Source organism: Sorex araneus, chromosome 3 (genome assembly GCF_027595985.1).
Source record: "Sorex araneus isolate mSorAra2 chromosome 3, mSorAra2.pri, whole genome shotgun sequence".
Taxonomy (NCBI): Eukaryota; Metazoa; Chordata; class Mammalia; order Eulipotyphla; family Soricidae; genus Sorex; species Sorex araneus.
Genome location: NC_073304.1, coordinates 228,146,335 through 228,161,254, shown reverse-complemented (window position 1 = coordinate 228,161,254; position 14,920 = coordinate 228,146,335). Strand labels below are relative to the sequence as shown.

The 14,920-nt window shown below is 42.5% G+C and overlaps 1 protein-coding gene across 3 annotated transcripts in view; it reads right to left on the bottom strand.

The window, feature by feature from the left end:
* The window catches only part of CEP112 (centrosomal protein 112), a 463,550-nt gene that overhangs the window by 231,889 nt on the left and 216,741 nt on the right, over positions 1-14,920 (bottom strand). For all 3 annotated transcript variants that reach the window (XM_055130431.1, XM_055130433.1, XM_055130432.1), the window contains exon 21: positions 10,960-11,142. In XM_055130431.1, the coding sequence (XP_054986406.1) occupies positions 10,960-11,142 (183 nt within the window). The remainder of the gene's footprint in view (positions 1-10,959; positions 11,143-14,920) is intronic.

Below are 14,920 nucleotides of genomic sequence, written 5' to 3'. Positions count from 1 at the left end.
GGCGGTCACACCGGGCGATGCACAGGGGTTGCTCCTGGCTCTGCACTCAGGAATTATCCCTGGCAGTGCTCAGGGGACCATATGGGATGCTGGGAATCAAACTTGTCAGCCGAGTGTAAGGCAAATGCCCTACCCGCTGTGCTATTGCTCCAGCCTAATTTTATTTTTATTTATTTATTTATTTTGCTTTTTGGGTCACACCTGGTGATGCACAGGGGTTACTCCTGGCTCTGCACTCAGGAATAACTCCTGGCGGTGCTCAGGGGACCATATGGGATGCTGGAATCGAACCCAGGTCGGCCGCCTGCAAGGCAAACTCCCTACCCACTGTGCTATTGCTCCAACCCCTCCAGCCCAATTTTAATCTTTTTTTTTTTTGCTTTTTGGGTCACACCCAGCGATGCTCAGGGGTTACTCCTGGCTCTGCACTCAGGAATTACTCCTGGCGGTGCTTGGGGGACCATATGGGATGCCGGGGATCGAACCCGGGTCAGCCGCATGCAAGGCAAACGCCCTACCCGCTGTGCTATCGCTTCAGCCCTAATTTTAATCTTTTTAAACCTACAAATTTCAGACCTTTCCACTGGAAAATTCCCTTGTTTTGTGATGCAGGCCTGGCTAGACTGTTGGTCCCATGTTCATGAAAAACTCCTCTGTAGCCACAGAGTGACGACATTATCAGTTCATCTCCCCCTCCCTCTTCCCTCTCTGCCTCTCTCCTCTCTCTTCTCTCCTCTCCCTCTCTCCCTCTCCCCCCACTCGTCCCACACACAGAGGCTAAAGCTGCACTACACTGGCCCCCCATTCAAGAGAAGAAAGGCCAGGTCAGGTCACATACTTCAGTAAACTTTACTCAGTGTGGCTACCACTAACTCATTAAAAATAATCGCATTTTTAAAATAGTTTTAAAGATAATCTCAGGTCTTGATTTCCCATATGTAGCACTGTAGCACTGTCGTCCCATTGTTCATCGATTTGCTCAAGCAATGTAATGTCTCCATTGTGAGACTTGTTGTTACTGTTTTTGGCATATCGAATACGCCACAGGTAGCTTGCCAGGCTCTGCCATGCGGGTGGGATACTCTCGGTAGCTTGCCGGGTCTCCGAGAGGGACGGAGGAATCGAACCCGCATCGGCTGTGTGCAAGGCAGACACCCTACTTGTTGTGCTATCTCTCCAGTCCCTCCAGAGTTAAGAAAAAATAAAAAACAACTATCTACATGAATGACTTTTGAAGATTATAAAAGCAATTAAATTTTCTAATTATTTCTTTTAAAATTTCTATAGAGAAAGTCTCCAGGTTTTAATAGACTAAATTGCTTTCATCTCCCTTCCAAAAGATTGTGACAAGGGGCCAGAGAAATGGTGTAGGTATTAGTGCACCTGCCTTGCACACGGCTAACCCGAGTTCGATTCCTGCGTCCCTCTTGGAGAGCCTGGCAAGCTACCGAGAGTATCCCGCCCACACGGCAGAGCCTGGCAAGCTCCTCGTGGTGTATTCAGTATGCCAAAAACAGTAACAACAAGTCTCACAATGGAGACGTGACTGGTGCCCGCTCGAGCAAATCGATGAACAACGGGACGACAGTGCTACAGTGCTACAAAGTGAACGGGTCATCCATCTACAGTACTCCAAATTAGTATGTGAACATAACAGATGGCCATCGATAATATAACATGCATAATAAGCCACATTTCACCAGCAGTAAAAGCAAATTCCTAAGCAATTTTTATAAAGATTGGTGGTCCCCACGGGCCTATAAGGTTATTGAATTCTCACTGTGGACATATCTTCTTATTTCCGTAACAACGTGAAAAGCAAAAGTGAGCTCTTTTCAAAAGCAAACTCGTTTTTCCATTCTGAAAATCCTGAAATTTGTGGGAAGGAATTAGATTCCAAGTCAAATATTAAGAAATATGTATCTCCTTCAGAATTTAATTTGTCTCAGAACAGAGACCTCGCCATGGCTTGTGGCTTTGGAAAAGACGGGAACTACTGGCTGGATGTTACTTGGATTTACATACTCGGAGTTAGGGGTATCAGTATTTAAAATCTAACAAGGTATTAGCGATCCAAAATTGAAAATATAATGAAAAACAGATGAAATCCAGAGACAAAGGGCTCATACATAAGCAGGCTTATGGGACAGGGGACGAGGAGCTGAATATCTTGCGACGCTGCCTGCAAGTTATGTAACCTCGGGCAATTTACTTAGATTTTCCTGCATCTTCCCTCACTGACAGTGTGGAAATACATACCGCTATCTTCTGGCCCAGGGAGGAAGGTCAAAACAAGAGTTTCCAAATAAGAAATGTAATCCGTACAATGTATTGGAAAGGCTGAATGACACAACGCGACGGAAGACCTAGCAGGGAGAAGTTGGTGCCCAGGCAGCGTATAATAAATATATACGTATATATAATTCATTTTTTGCTGCTGCTTCTATTAAATCACGCACAAGCATAAACATTCAGAATTGTTCGAGGAGGTACTGCTTACTAAAACTGGGACTCGGGCAGCATGATTCAATTACGGCTTCGCAGCAGCACGGAGTAGGGCAAATCCCGGAAAGCGATGCGAAGTGCGATGAGAATCTCGTCCCGTAACAAAGAGGACCAGTGTCTCTCTCCTGCGCCGGGCACGGGTTCACATGCAGCCCTCCGTCTGCCGTGCCGTGCCCACGTCCCTCCAAAGATAGAGCTCTTCTTGGAAGAGGAGGGGGGTAACGAAAGGACGCTGAATTCAGCAATGAACGCCCCTGCCTTGCCGCCTCTATGCCCGGCGGCAGGATTCTGCTCCTAAACCGCTCTTAGGTGCAACGGAAAGGAATTGGATGTGGTCATTTCCTTCTTGACTCCGACTATAATAGTGCTGAGTACTTAGACGCTTGGCTCTAGCTTCCTCATCTGGTGGAACTTACTACGTGTACAGGCCCAGTTCTCTTAGGATTGCTTCAGTTTAACCACTGAAAGGGATGACGTGATATTCCCTGTGTACAGGATCTCCAGGGTGGGCTGAGCCGGGAAAGGGAGCAGGCGTGTCAGAGGAAGCGAAGTAAGTCAGTGGGAGAAGGACAAGGATTGGGCAGCTGGGTGTACCCACTCATCCAGGGACCCCAGAGAGACAACACTAGGGAAACACTGAGCAGTGGACAGTCCTTGCAGTGGACAGTCCTTGGCCTCGGATTGCTAAAGTATCATCAAATTTGTGGGGGAGAGAATGGATGTGGGGGGTAGGGGGATACAGATCAGACCCAAGGTGAGTGACACCGGGACAGGGGTGAAGGGTCATGGACAGTTTGGAGGTAAAGGGGTAGCAACTTTGTCCATCAGCACCTTACATGTTAACTTGGTTGAAACTATATTACCTAGACTTGGTTGAAACCATATTACCTAAACCATATTACCTAACTACTTTTTCCAAATATCAAACCATTAAACAATTAGAAATATTCTTTTATCTTTAAGTGATATGTTAAGAAACAGGTTTGAATATAAAAATAAATGCAGGACCAGATTATCTCCTGGGTCAGGGACAAGCTCACAGGACACACAGGGCCCATATGTGTGTCCCCCCAACCTTCTGACCTCCACCAGCAATTTGGGGGCAGCCAATAAAAGAAAAATTAATTCTGGCATTAAATCTCTACTTTCAGGCTGCGGTGGTAGTGCAGTGGATCGGGTGCTTGCCTAGCACTCGGTCAACCCAGGTTTCAATTCCAGCACTCCATGTAGACCCCTGAGCACTGTTAGGAGTGGTCCCTGAGCACAGAGCCAGGAGTGATCCCTGTGACCACCCCCCAGGCAAAAGTAAATAAATTCACTACTTCCTCAAGATTTATTTCAATGATTATAAATAAATCTATGAATTACAAGAACCAATGAGTGTTTTAGCAATCACCATTAGCAGATACCAACGTTGTTGATTCAAGTAACTTTGTTATTATCTGGAAGGTTTGTCTTTAAAAGAAATATTCTTTCTCTAAAAGTAGACCGCATGCCCTAGAATGTGGTTTCCATGGCAACGGCCACATTTAAAAACTAAGCACACAGGACAAAAAAAAAAAACGCACTGGCTATACGGTATAAACAGATAGTTCTTGGAGAAGCTGTCTCTAACCGTCAGCCCATTTCTGATTTCCAAGTGAAATTCATTTTTTTTTCTACAATGAGGGACAAGTTGAATTATTTATAACATTTGGAGATCTGTTTATAAGTTTATTATTATAAGGTTAAATAATTTCAGAATTTTAGAATTCGAAAAAAACGAACCGGGTGACTGGCAAAACCTGCAAACTTCACTTGAAAAAGACATTTCTGCAATATTTCTCCTTAAACAAGTGCCTGAGAAAGAGAATTTCTATATATAGTAACATACACAATGGCATAGAAACACAATGATTAAATGTACATATAATACTGCTGGACCCCATAAGATGAACTCCCCATATTTATGTCAAGATATGAGGACTTCTAAAGATAGAAGATGGAAAACTCTGTACAACCTATGCTTTTGGTATCGGGAAAACAATGCGACCCACACAGGTTTTTTAATTTACTCTTTTTTGTTTGTTTGTTTTAGAGGCCACACCAGACTATGCTCAGGGCTGACTGCTGGTTATGCACTCAGGGATTACTCCTGACAGGCTCTGGGATCATACATGGAATCAGAGATTGAACCAAGGTCAGCCACATGCAAGACAGACAGACATACACCCACGTACAGTGGATAAGGCTGTACTAGCTCTTCCACACACAGGCTTTGAAAAACCAACTTATTTTGGAAAACCTCTACTTATAAATACAGGTAGGAAGATTTTGCTCTATCTTAAATATAGCACTTAGCTAATACTATGTAACCTCTTCTAAAGAAAAAAAAACCTGAAAATGTTATGCATGATTTTAACACAAATCCAGTAGGAAGTCTTATTTTATTTTTGAGAAATCATAAAACAAATTGTTGAAAAATATTTCCCCAACAATTCTCCTAATATCCGAGCCTACACATTATGTCGATTTCAGCAAAATACTGTTAGTCCTTCAAGTACACTTGGTTCCTTCCTCCGCCTCACCAAGGCAGATACCTCAGTGTGCATCCGAACCAGGGGCCCACGTGAGGTATGTCCACGTCCAGGCAGTCACGCTGATGGCTGCCTATGTCACCAACGAGGCAAGGGGGGCAGAAAGTGACTCTGCATCAGTAGCAACTGCCGCATTTCATTCGGAAGGGGGGAGATAGTTTATAGAAACTCAGTTCTTCCCAGAAATCAATCTAATCGGACCCAAAGCTATCAAAATATTCACTGCATTACTCTTGTAAAATAAGAAAGGCTAAACCATTTTGGAATTCAAATGTTGTATGCCCTGAACCAAACTGCCGCTTTTATTTCAAGTTTTCCATCATATAAATTCAGAGGGCAAGAGAGTCAGAGAGAAGGATGAGATGGACACACTTGGAAACCCACTGTGTCACTGACCTTCAGACTGCCTAACCCTAGCTGTGGTTCGAATCTTGACTTCCCAAAGACGTTTTGTGAAAGTTTCTGGAAGCGTCAGCTGATGAGAGTACTAGAATTTGCTAGTACTGGAATTGGCTCATAACAATTTTCTTTTTATTCAAAACTGGATCTATCACAGCTGCTGTGTCATTTTGTTGTCGTAAGGGCACACTTGAAAAATGAAGATAGGGGCTGGAGTGATAGCATAGTGGGTAGGGCGTTTGCCTTGCACGCGGCCAACCCGGGTTCGAATCCCAGCATCCCATAGGATTCCCTGAGCACCGCCAGGAGTAATTCCTGAGTGCAAAGCCAGGAGTAACCCCTGTGCATCGCCGGGTGTGACCCAAAAAGCAAAAAAAAAAAGAAGAAGAAGAAGATAAAACTCTTGTTTACTACAATAAAAGTCTGCCAAATTACATTTAGTGCAAGTATTTAAAAAACCTGAAGTCTTTTGCCAAACTTTATTTCCAACTGTTTTCCTACACAGAGCCCTCAGTGCTTCTACTGATCAGTGTCTTCTGTAAGTCTCCGTCATGGCGGCAGGCTGGTTACTTTTAGAGACAGGATGATGTAATTCAGCACATTTCCCGCTTCTCTGTGACATCTCGGCAAATTCAACACTAAAACTCCTTTTTTAAAAAGTCTGTATTTTATATCTTCCTGTTGCTTAAATGTTATTCTACCTATATGTGTTTATTATGAAATGCTGCTTTCAAGTTTCTTCTGAAAGTAGTCAGCAAGAAATTGAACTGTTTTTAATTTAAGAAGTGTCCCCCCCTCCAAAAGAGTGCAAGGGATACATAGAGGTCTAAACAAAGTGTTATCTTCACACTTTGAATAAAATTGATGAATGAGCACTAGTTCTTGATCTAACACACACACTCTCTCTCTCTCTTTCTCTTTCACACACATAAACACATAACTCTCTCTCACATACACACGCACACACACACACACACACACAACCACACACAGAGAGCTTCTAAATGGTGATAACTCTCTTGTGCCTAGGCTCCCAAATTCACGAAAAATAATGTTACCAAGATACAATTTTTCATCAAATTGTTCACCACAATTTTCTTTTATGGGAAACAGTTGTTTGGGGGCCACGCCCAGTGATGCTCAGTGGAAACAGTTTTGTAAGTATCAACGAGAAGGAAAGAGGCCCCTGGAAACAGCACGTATTTGGAATCCTCGGAAAGCTCTTAATCAACATGGGAAAGATCAAGAGGGTCTATTCACTTACTGGGCCAAAATTACTGATACTGGAGTCACGCATTGCCGGCTAGGGACTCACAAAAGGCGTCAAACGCCAGTGCTGGGCTAAGCCTGTGCACTCTGAACAGAGTCTGCGTTCGCTGTGGCTTCAGATGTTTGACCACCTTCTCTAAGCGAACGGTGTCTCACTTGCATGGTCCTATGGAGGTCCGTCACCCTGGCTGCAGTGAGCCTTGCAAGTCCATGTGTCTGTGTTTCCCCCTGAGTCATGGAAAATGGTCCGAGATCGGGCTGGCCGCTAGGGCAGTTCTCGAGGGCCACTTGAGTGCTCAAAAACACACTGATTTTGTCAACAGACACGAAAGACCAAGTAATCTCTGTGTGGTGTGGGACCCTAAAAGAACAACGAAGAGATCAGGGGCCCTCTGCTCTGTTTATTTTCTAATTCAAAGGCATCACTGTCATCCCACTGCTCATCGATTTGTTCGAGCGGGCACCAGTAACGTCTCTCATTGTGAGACTTGTTGTTACTGTTTTTGGCATATCCAATAGGCCATGAGTAGCTTGCCAGGCTCTGCCACGAGGGCGCGATACTCTCGGTAGCTTGCTGGGATCTCTGAAAGGGGCGGAGGAATCGAACATGGGTCGGACGCATGAAAGGCGAATGTCCTACCGGTGTGCTATCACTCCAGCCCTCAAAGGCATCAACTACAGAAATTATTTTACTGTATGGCAGTTCAAAAGCAAGATTGGGATTACACAGAGAGCTACCAAGTTTGAAGGTGACTTATCAAGAAGATAATAACAAAAATGATCTTTTCTTTACACTAAAACCGTGTGGAATCAATGAGGAAAGTGACCTCATGGTAATAATTCATTCCAAGGTAATTTTTGCAGTAAAGAGGAACCTTCCAAGTGATAAATATTTCTGAATTTGTGTGTCCTTGGATCTAGTAAACTAGTGCTTTTTCTTTTAAATATCATAAACTTGGGTTATACCAGAACGAATTTCTTGAACAATGGTGGTGTAATTTATTGTGCGTTTTTTCAAATGTGAGTATCACAATGTAAAATATCCGACCATCAAAAAAAAATCAAGATTTTTTGTCACACATATGCAGATACATATGATATCTAGTAAGCTGGGTGCTTTTTCTTTTAAATATCGTAAACTTGAGTTATACCAGAACGAATTTCTTGAACAATGGTGGTGTAATTTATTGTGCTTTTTTTTTAATGTGAGTATCACAACGTAAAATATCTGACCATCAAAAAAAAATCAAGATTTTTTGTCACACATATGCAGATACATATGATATCTAGTAAGCTGGGTGCTTTTTCTTTTAAATATCATAAACTTGAGTTATACCAGAACGAATTTCTTGAACAATGGTGGTGTAATTTATTGTGCTTTTTTTTTAATGTGAGTATCACAACGTAAAATATCCGACCATCAAAAAAAAAAATCAAGATTTTTTTTGGTCACACATATGCAGGTATATTATTAGCTAAATACATGAAAGGAAAATAGAAAACCTGTGAGCTATCTCTGGTGTTAGCCTTATTAAGCAGAAATTACTTGAATAACAACTGGCCTGTAATCAATTTTACAGCAAATTCACAAGGGGGAGTGCCCCGTCAGTGAGACCCACCTTCAGGTCGGCTGCTGTTCTGTAAAGTGCTTTTCTCATTAGTATATATTTCATATTGGAAAGAGCCAACAGGATGTTTTTAGTATATTGGTTTCATTCAAGAAGCTGATGGGGGAAAAAAAAAGCAGCAAACACAGCCATAATCTCCAGAATAGTTACTTCACGGGCCCTCTGGCTAACTGGCATTTTCAAACAATCCTTTCCACAAAATGGCCTCCAACACCGAGTGGGGGCAGTCGGGCAGGAAATGAAAATCAAATGTCTCTCCGGAGCGAAGGGGAAAAACGATACAATCCAATATTTAAGATACATGTGCTTGGTCTGTATCCAACCACAAAAGAGTGATTTGAAAGAGATCTAGTTTAAAGAATATATGTCCACAATTTGTGAATGGAATTCTGGACTTAAAATGCATGATCCGTTAGATTCTTTAGACCACAGCCACGAAAAGAAATACATGGAGAATTTCGGCTTTTTACCTGAAGGAAACGTTGAATTAATATCCTTAATAATACTATGGATATTAATTCAAAGGGCCAATAAAATTTACCTATAAATTGCTAGCAGTTGGCATGCATAAGATCTTTAGATACAACTTAATGATAGAAATTTTAAAATATATTCTTTAAAAACAAGTATAGTCTATAAACATTTTTCTAAATCAGAAATCGTTTAACTAAGATTCCTTTGCACGTGAGCAAATTCTATTTATTCCAAGTAAAACACAAATATGGGAAATTATAATCTTATGTTAAAGCATTTAAGAGATCATATAGTCCTCATACTTAATATCTGAATCAGAATAAGTTCTATTGAGAACTCATTATACTACCTTGGTGAACATGTTATACATAATAATTCTAAATTTTCCCTTTGTCATCAACAGATGAACCGTACCCTGGACATGGCAGATACGGCACACACAAAAACACAAAGATTTCCACCAAATTCAGTCCGAATTCATGTCAGTTTTCCACAACAGCATAAAAGTAGTAGGAATTACATTATATATTGTAGCAATGAGTCAATTCTGCTCTGTGACAGGCTACAAACAGTTCTACACTGACTGAAAATCCCAAATATCTTACCACTGAAGACAACAGTAAGGTTTAGCATCATGGTTGAAGAAGAATATGTATTTGGAAACAATCTTTGTAAACTAACTATATGGCCAACAACCGAAAGATCAGCGTGTATTTTAAAAAGGATCTATAAGAGGTGGGTGGAAAAAGCATAATACGCATTGACTTAACATTGACCACCTCGCTAATCTGGTACCCAGGTTAGTACTCTGAGAACATTTTACCTAGCAGATACCCATCACACAATTGAAAACAATTTTCCTGAATGTGTGTATAATATGGACCCAAAATTTTGTACTGAACAGTTACATTGCCCCAGCTATTCTCTGAAGGAAAAAGACAACTCAAGGTCAGATGAAAAATAACCAAACACTCCTATTATTCTTTGCCTGTGCGATTCCTGCCCTTCCTTCACCAATTTAGATCTTATTTAATCAACGGCATTTCTATTGTTCGAACATCACCAGACTGTTTAGCCCCCACATTATAAGCGAAGATTTATTTTATTGTTTGACTATTCTGTTACTTGTGGAAGGCTAGTTAGGAAGACGCCTTGGAGGGCGTGGATAGATTTCAATGGGAAAAGGGGTATCCAGAACTTAGTCGATGATAAGGTTTATTTATTAGCAAAGAAAATGATCCTTTTATTGTGATCAATTGCTCTTCAATTTCCCTTTAGTAAGATTTCACAGCCATCTCCCCAAGAGGCTCTCCGGGCCTTTGATTATACACGCCCTCGAGAATGTCGTGTGCCACAAAGGTACACGCCCAGTAAGATTTTTTCATCTGAAATTTATAAAGATCATTTTCCATGCTGACAGTGCACATTTCATCCACAAGTTTGAAGAGTCAAATGCTACCACAGCTGGGGGTTATTCTGCCAAATGGCTTCCAACAGGGACCACAGAGATGGAGTCGAGGAGGCAAGTGAATGACTGTGCGTGCAGGAAAACGCAAGAAACCTGGCGGGGAAAAAAAAAAAAAAGCCCTTCTCCAGAGCCATTTTCCTCAATTACCATCCGAGTGATCTAATCAGAGAGAGTCCAAAGAGAAAAAGCAACACTGGGGAGGAAAAGCAAATACTAAATCAGCTGCCTGATTGCCAACAGAGATTAAAACAAAAAAAGCAAGGAGGGACGCTGAGATAGTTCATAGGGATTTGCGAAGGCTGAGGGGAGGCGTAAGGGGCAGATACCTTAAAAAAAAATCCATCATGAAAGGAACTGACACAAGATTATGAATAAAAAGGGGGCCAAGTTATAACGCGCCATGGGATTTTTAATCTGGCTACCTGTGGTTTCTGTAGTTAAAGCCTTATTCATCCCCCAAAGGGGAGGGGTTGAGGAGCGAAAGAAAAAAAAAAACCACCCCCCCCACACACACACATTTATATGTCAGTTTTGCAAATGATCAAACAGCGTGCATTAGCAAGATTAATAGAACACAAAACGCTGATGACTTTTTAAAAAAAAATAGAGACCCGTCTTATCAAATATTATTGAGATTTACCTGTGAATCTCGTTTCTGGAACTCTTGGATTTGATTTTCGTGCTCCATATTGGCAGCGCGAAGCTGTTTTCCCAGGTTTTCCATTTCCCGTTCATGGTCTCGGACTAGGCTATCCTTCTCTGCGTTATGCTGCTGTAATAGGTGCGTCTTCTCCTGTTCATGCTCCAGCTTCAGCTCGACTATCTGATTGGACAATGAGGAGGACAGTTCATCAACAGAACATCCTTGTCGTCATGACAACTCATGGACAGCTTAATTTTTCTCTAATTTGTCCAAGTTGAAATTTTTTATTTTTGCGTCATTGTTACCTCACCTTTGAAAGAGTCTCATTTGGTGGTGGTGGCTGGGGTTGGGGGTGGAGGCAGATTTTATCCAAACCTCCTAAAATTTAATAAGACAGTTGGGCATATTCAATAAATCCCTCTGCTATCTGTTGGCAAAAATGCCTGAACACTGAAAAAAGAAGAAGAAGAAGAAGAAGAAGGAGAAGAAGAGATAGTGCTAGTAGCTACTTCCTTCCCAAGAATTTGGATATTACTGATCAGCGATGGTTATAAATGGTTAATTGTCAGGACGCTTTGCTTTGGGCTTAAATATGTTCACACACATACACACACACACACACACACACACACACACACACACAAAGCAGCAATTAAGGCGGTACGTTTTCTTTACGATTTTCCAAATAAAAGATCGGCGCTAAGTCCGCCTATGGATTATGGTATATACAGTTGTCTTAAAAAAAAAAAGATGATAAATGTCAAAGCTCTATTATCTCGTTGTCAGCCACGGTAGACCAACATAAACAGATGTTCCGTGTTCCAGGAGGCGGCTGCCGTGCCGCAGGCTTGCGCCATGACTCCATGAAAAGCATTTCTATTCTTAGGCCCCCCGGTCCACTCCATGCTGGAGACGGTGACCTTGGCCAGTCTGAGCCTCTCCCTGCTGGACTGAATGGCAGCCCGCGACCAAGGGCCTGGTGGCCGCGGCTTTGATACTAATCCTCCCAGACTGTGGACAATGGCACCCTACCTGGCCTGCAAACTATAGCCAGCCAGGCTGCCTTTGAAGCAGGTGATGAATGGGGGTCTGCAGGAAGCCCGCGCCCCCCTGTGAACTCCCGGCCACACAGCTGCTAAGAACAGTCACTTGGATTTTTCTTCAGTTTTGGTGGATTGCAGGGGAGAAAACTGCTGTTATCGAGAATGGGTTGTGTTATTTTCAGCGTGAGAATCCATCTTCAAAAAAGGCTAACAGTAGGAGCCAGCTCCCCATCGATCTCCTCCCCTGCCATGCCTCGCCCGGCTACCTTATCTTAAAGCTATAGCATTCATTTCTCAGGGCTCACCGCCACACTCAGCTCCAGAAGTTATTTTCATTCATTCGGAATTTGAAAGGCTCTCTCTCTCTCTCTTTCTCTCTCCCCCTCTCTCTCCTCTCTCCTCTCTCTCCCTCTCTCCTCCCTCTCTCTTCTCTGCCTCTCTCTCCTCTCTCCTCTTTCTCTCTCCTCTCTCTCCCTCTCTCTTCTCTCTCCTCTCTCTCTCCTCTTTCCTCTTTCTCTCTGCTCTCTCCTCTCTCTCCCTCTCTCCTCTTTCTCTCTGCTCTCTCCTCTCTCTCTCTCTCTCTCTCTCTCTTTCTCTCTCTCTTCTCTCTCCTCTCTCTCTCTCATTGCACACTAGGAATTAGGCACCAGTTAAATCTGCTTTGAAACATGGGGTTCAAAACGTATCACTGTGATTTTTCAACACTAAAAATCACTGTTGAAAAAGGTAGAGGTGGGAAAATCAACAATAAATTTTTAGCTACTCAGAACTTAGGATGGTCCGAAGAAGGAAGTATGCTTACTCTTAAATAGACATACATATTTCATAACAAAATATTGTATGATATGGAAAGTTTTATTTTTGTACCTGAGAACATGGATCCATACTAGTGAATTTAAGCTTATGAAAAATTTAGGGATCTTTCTTCCATATTATTCCACTATTGGCAATATACAGAGAGAACTACGCATTTTCTCCATAGACAGATGCTGCCAAATTATTTTTAAAAATACTTTTCTCTGGTAACTGAAGATAACTGTGAATGTTTTGCTTTGTTACAAGCTAATCCCAGAAAATAAGTATTTAAACTATATTTACATTATATTTACATTAACTGCATTTTTCCCTCGGCAGCCAAATACATGAGTTACTTAGATGCATTATGATCACTATTCTGTGCTTTGTTATCAAACATCTTTATAATAAAATTATAAATCTTAGTTAAAACCTGTTCATGCTTGGGCTAAATTTAAAAACATAGCTTAGTTAAAACTTAGCTATGGGCCAGGTAACCTACATGTAGTACCATGCATGCAGGTAACCATACATGCAGGTAACCCTACATGCTGGTAACTATACACACATGTTAAAATTATAAATCTCAGTTCAACACTTTACACATAAAGGAAGCAGGAGAGTTCTACTGACCGAGCTGACAAAAATTTTAAGAACTTGGGAGAATGGGTGTGATTTAAATGAATAAAAAGCAAAATATTCTATCGTACCCTAGGGGAAAGTCATCCATTCATCTCCAGGTAAGCCAGAATAATCACGGAAGTCAGCAGAGATGGAAGGCCGGGACCGGCTATGAAATATGGGAAACCGTGTCCTTCGCCCGAGGCGTGGGAAATATGCCCCCGGAGGGAAGTCTTCCTGGAATCGTTTGAAGACTTATTGATGTCTTTTGCCCATACTCAGATTCTATTTTACCCAACTTAAAAAACAACAACAACAACAACCAAGAACAAGGGCCAGAGATGTGGCTCAAGGGTCAGAGCACATGTGAGGGGGCCCCGGGGCGTGAACCCCAGCCCCACATAGCCCCACCCAGACCCTGGCAGGCAGTGAGGACTCCAACCACCCCTCACACCCTCCAATCAGGTTTAATAAAAACAGGAGATCTCAGGCATAAAGACAGGTGTCATCCTTTATTATTGCCATTTTTCACCTGTCGTGCCTCTCTGGGGCCTGGGGCCCAGCAGCACTGGAGCACTGTCATCCCGTTGTTCATCGATTTGCTCAAGCGGGCACCAGTAACGTCTCCTTTATGAGACTTGTTGTGACTGTTTTTGGCATGTCGAATATGCCACGGGGAGCTTGTCAGGCTCTGCCGTGCAGGCGGAATACTCTTGGTAGCTTGCTGGGCTCTCCGAGAGGGACAGAGGAATCGAACCCAGGTTGGCCGTGTGCAAGGCAAATGCGCTACCCGCTGTGCTATTGCTCCAGTCCAAGATACTTTGTTCCATGACATTGGCTCAATCTCAAACTTGCTGGAGTTCTTTGCAGTGAAATAGCTCGGATGACTTGCTTGCTCTAACACACCTTGGTCACCCTCTCAATGTTACACACCCTTTCCGCCTCTAAGTCAGAAACCACTGTACGTACAGCACCAAGAACCCTGCCATGATGAAGACCAGCTGAAGAGCTGCCTGTAGTAAGAGGGGAGATTTTAAGTTCCCTACTCCAAACCGGAGCTATCAGCCAGGTAACCCATACACGCTGTGCCACACATGGAGGCAAACATACATGTGATAATAACTGTACATGCAGATAACCATACATGCCGATAACTGTACATGCAGGCAGCCATACATCTTCTTTAGTCCAAGACTTGGCTATGGGTCAGGTAACCATACATGCCGATAACGGTACATGCAGGCAACCGTACATGTAGCTCTAAGTTCCCTAGTCCAAAACTGAGCTATGGGCCAGGTACCAGGCACACGTAGGACCTATGCTACATGTGTGTCTTCAGAAACAGAGGAAATGATCATCCCTCTTGTGTGCACATGTGGTATACGCTGCTGCACTTGAAGGTGCAGTGTCTTGGGTCTGGGGAGAAAATAGCTTTACTGCCCAGAAAGGACTAGGCTGATCATTCAAAAGTTTTATTTTTAATTTTTTTTATTTTATTG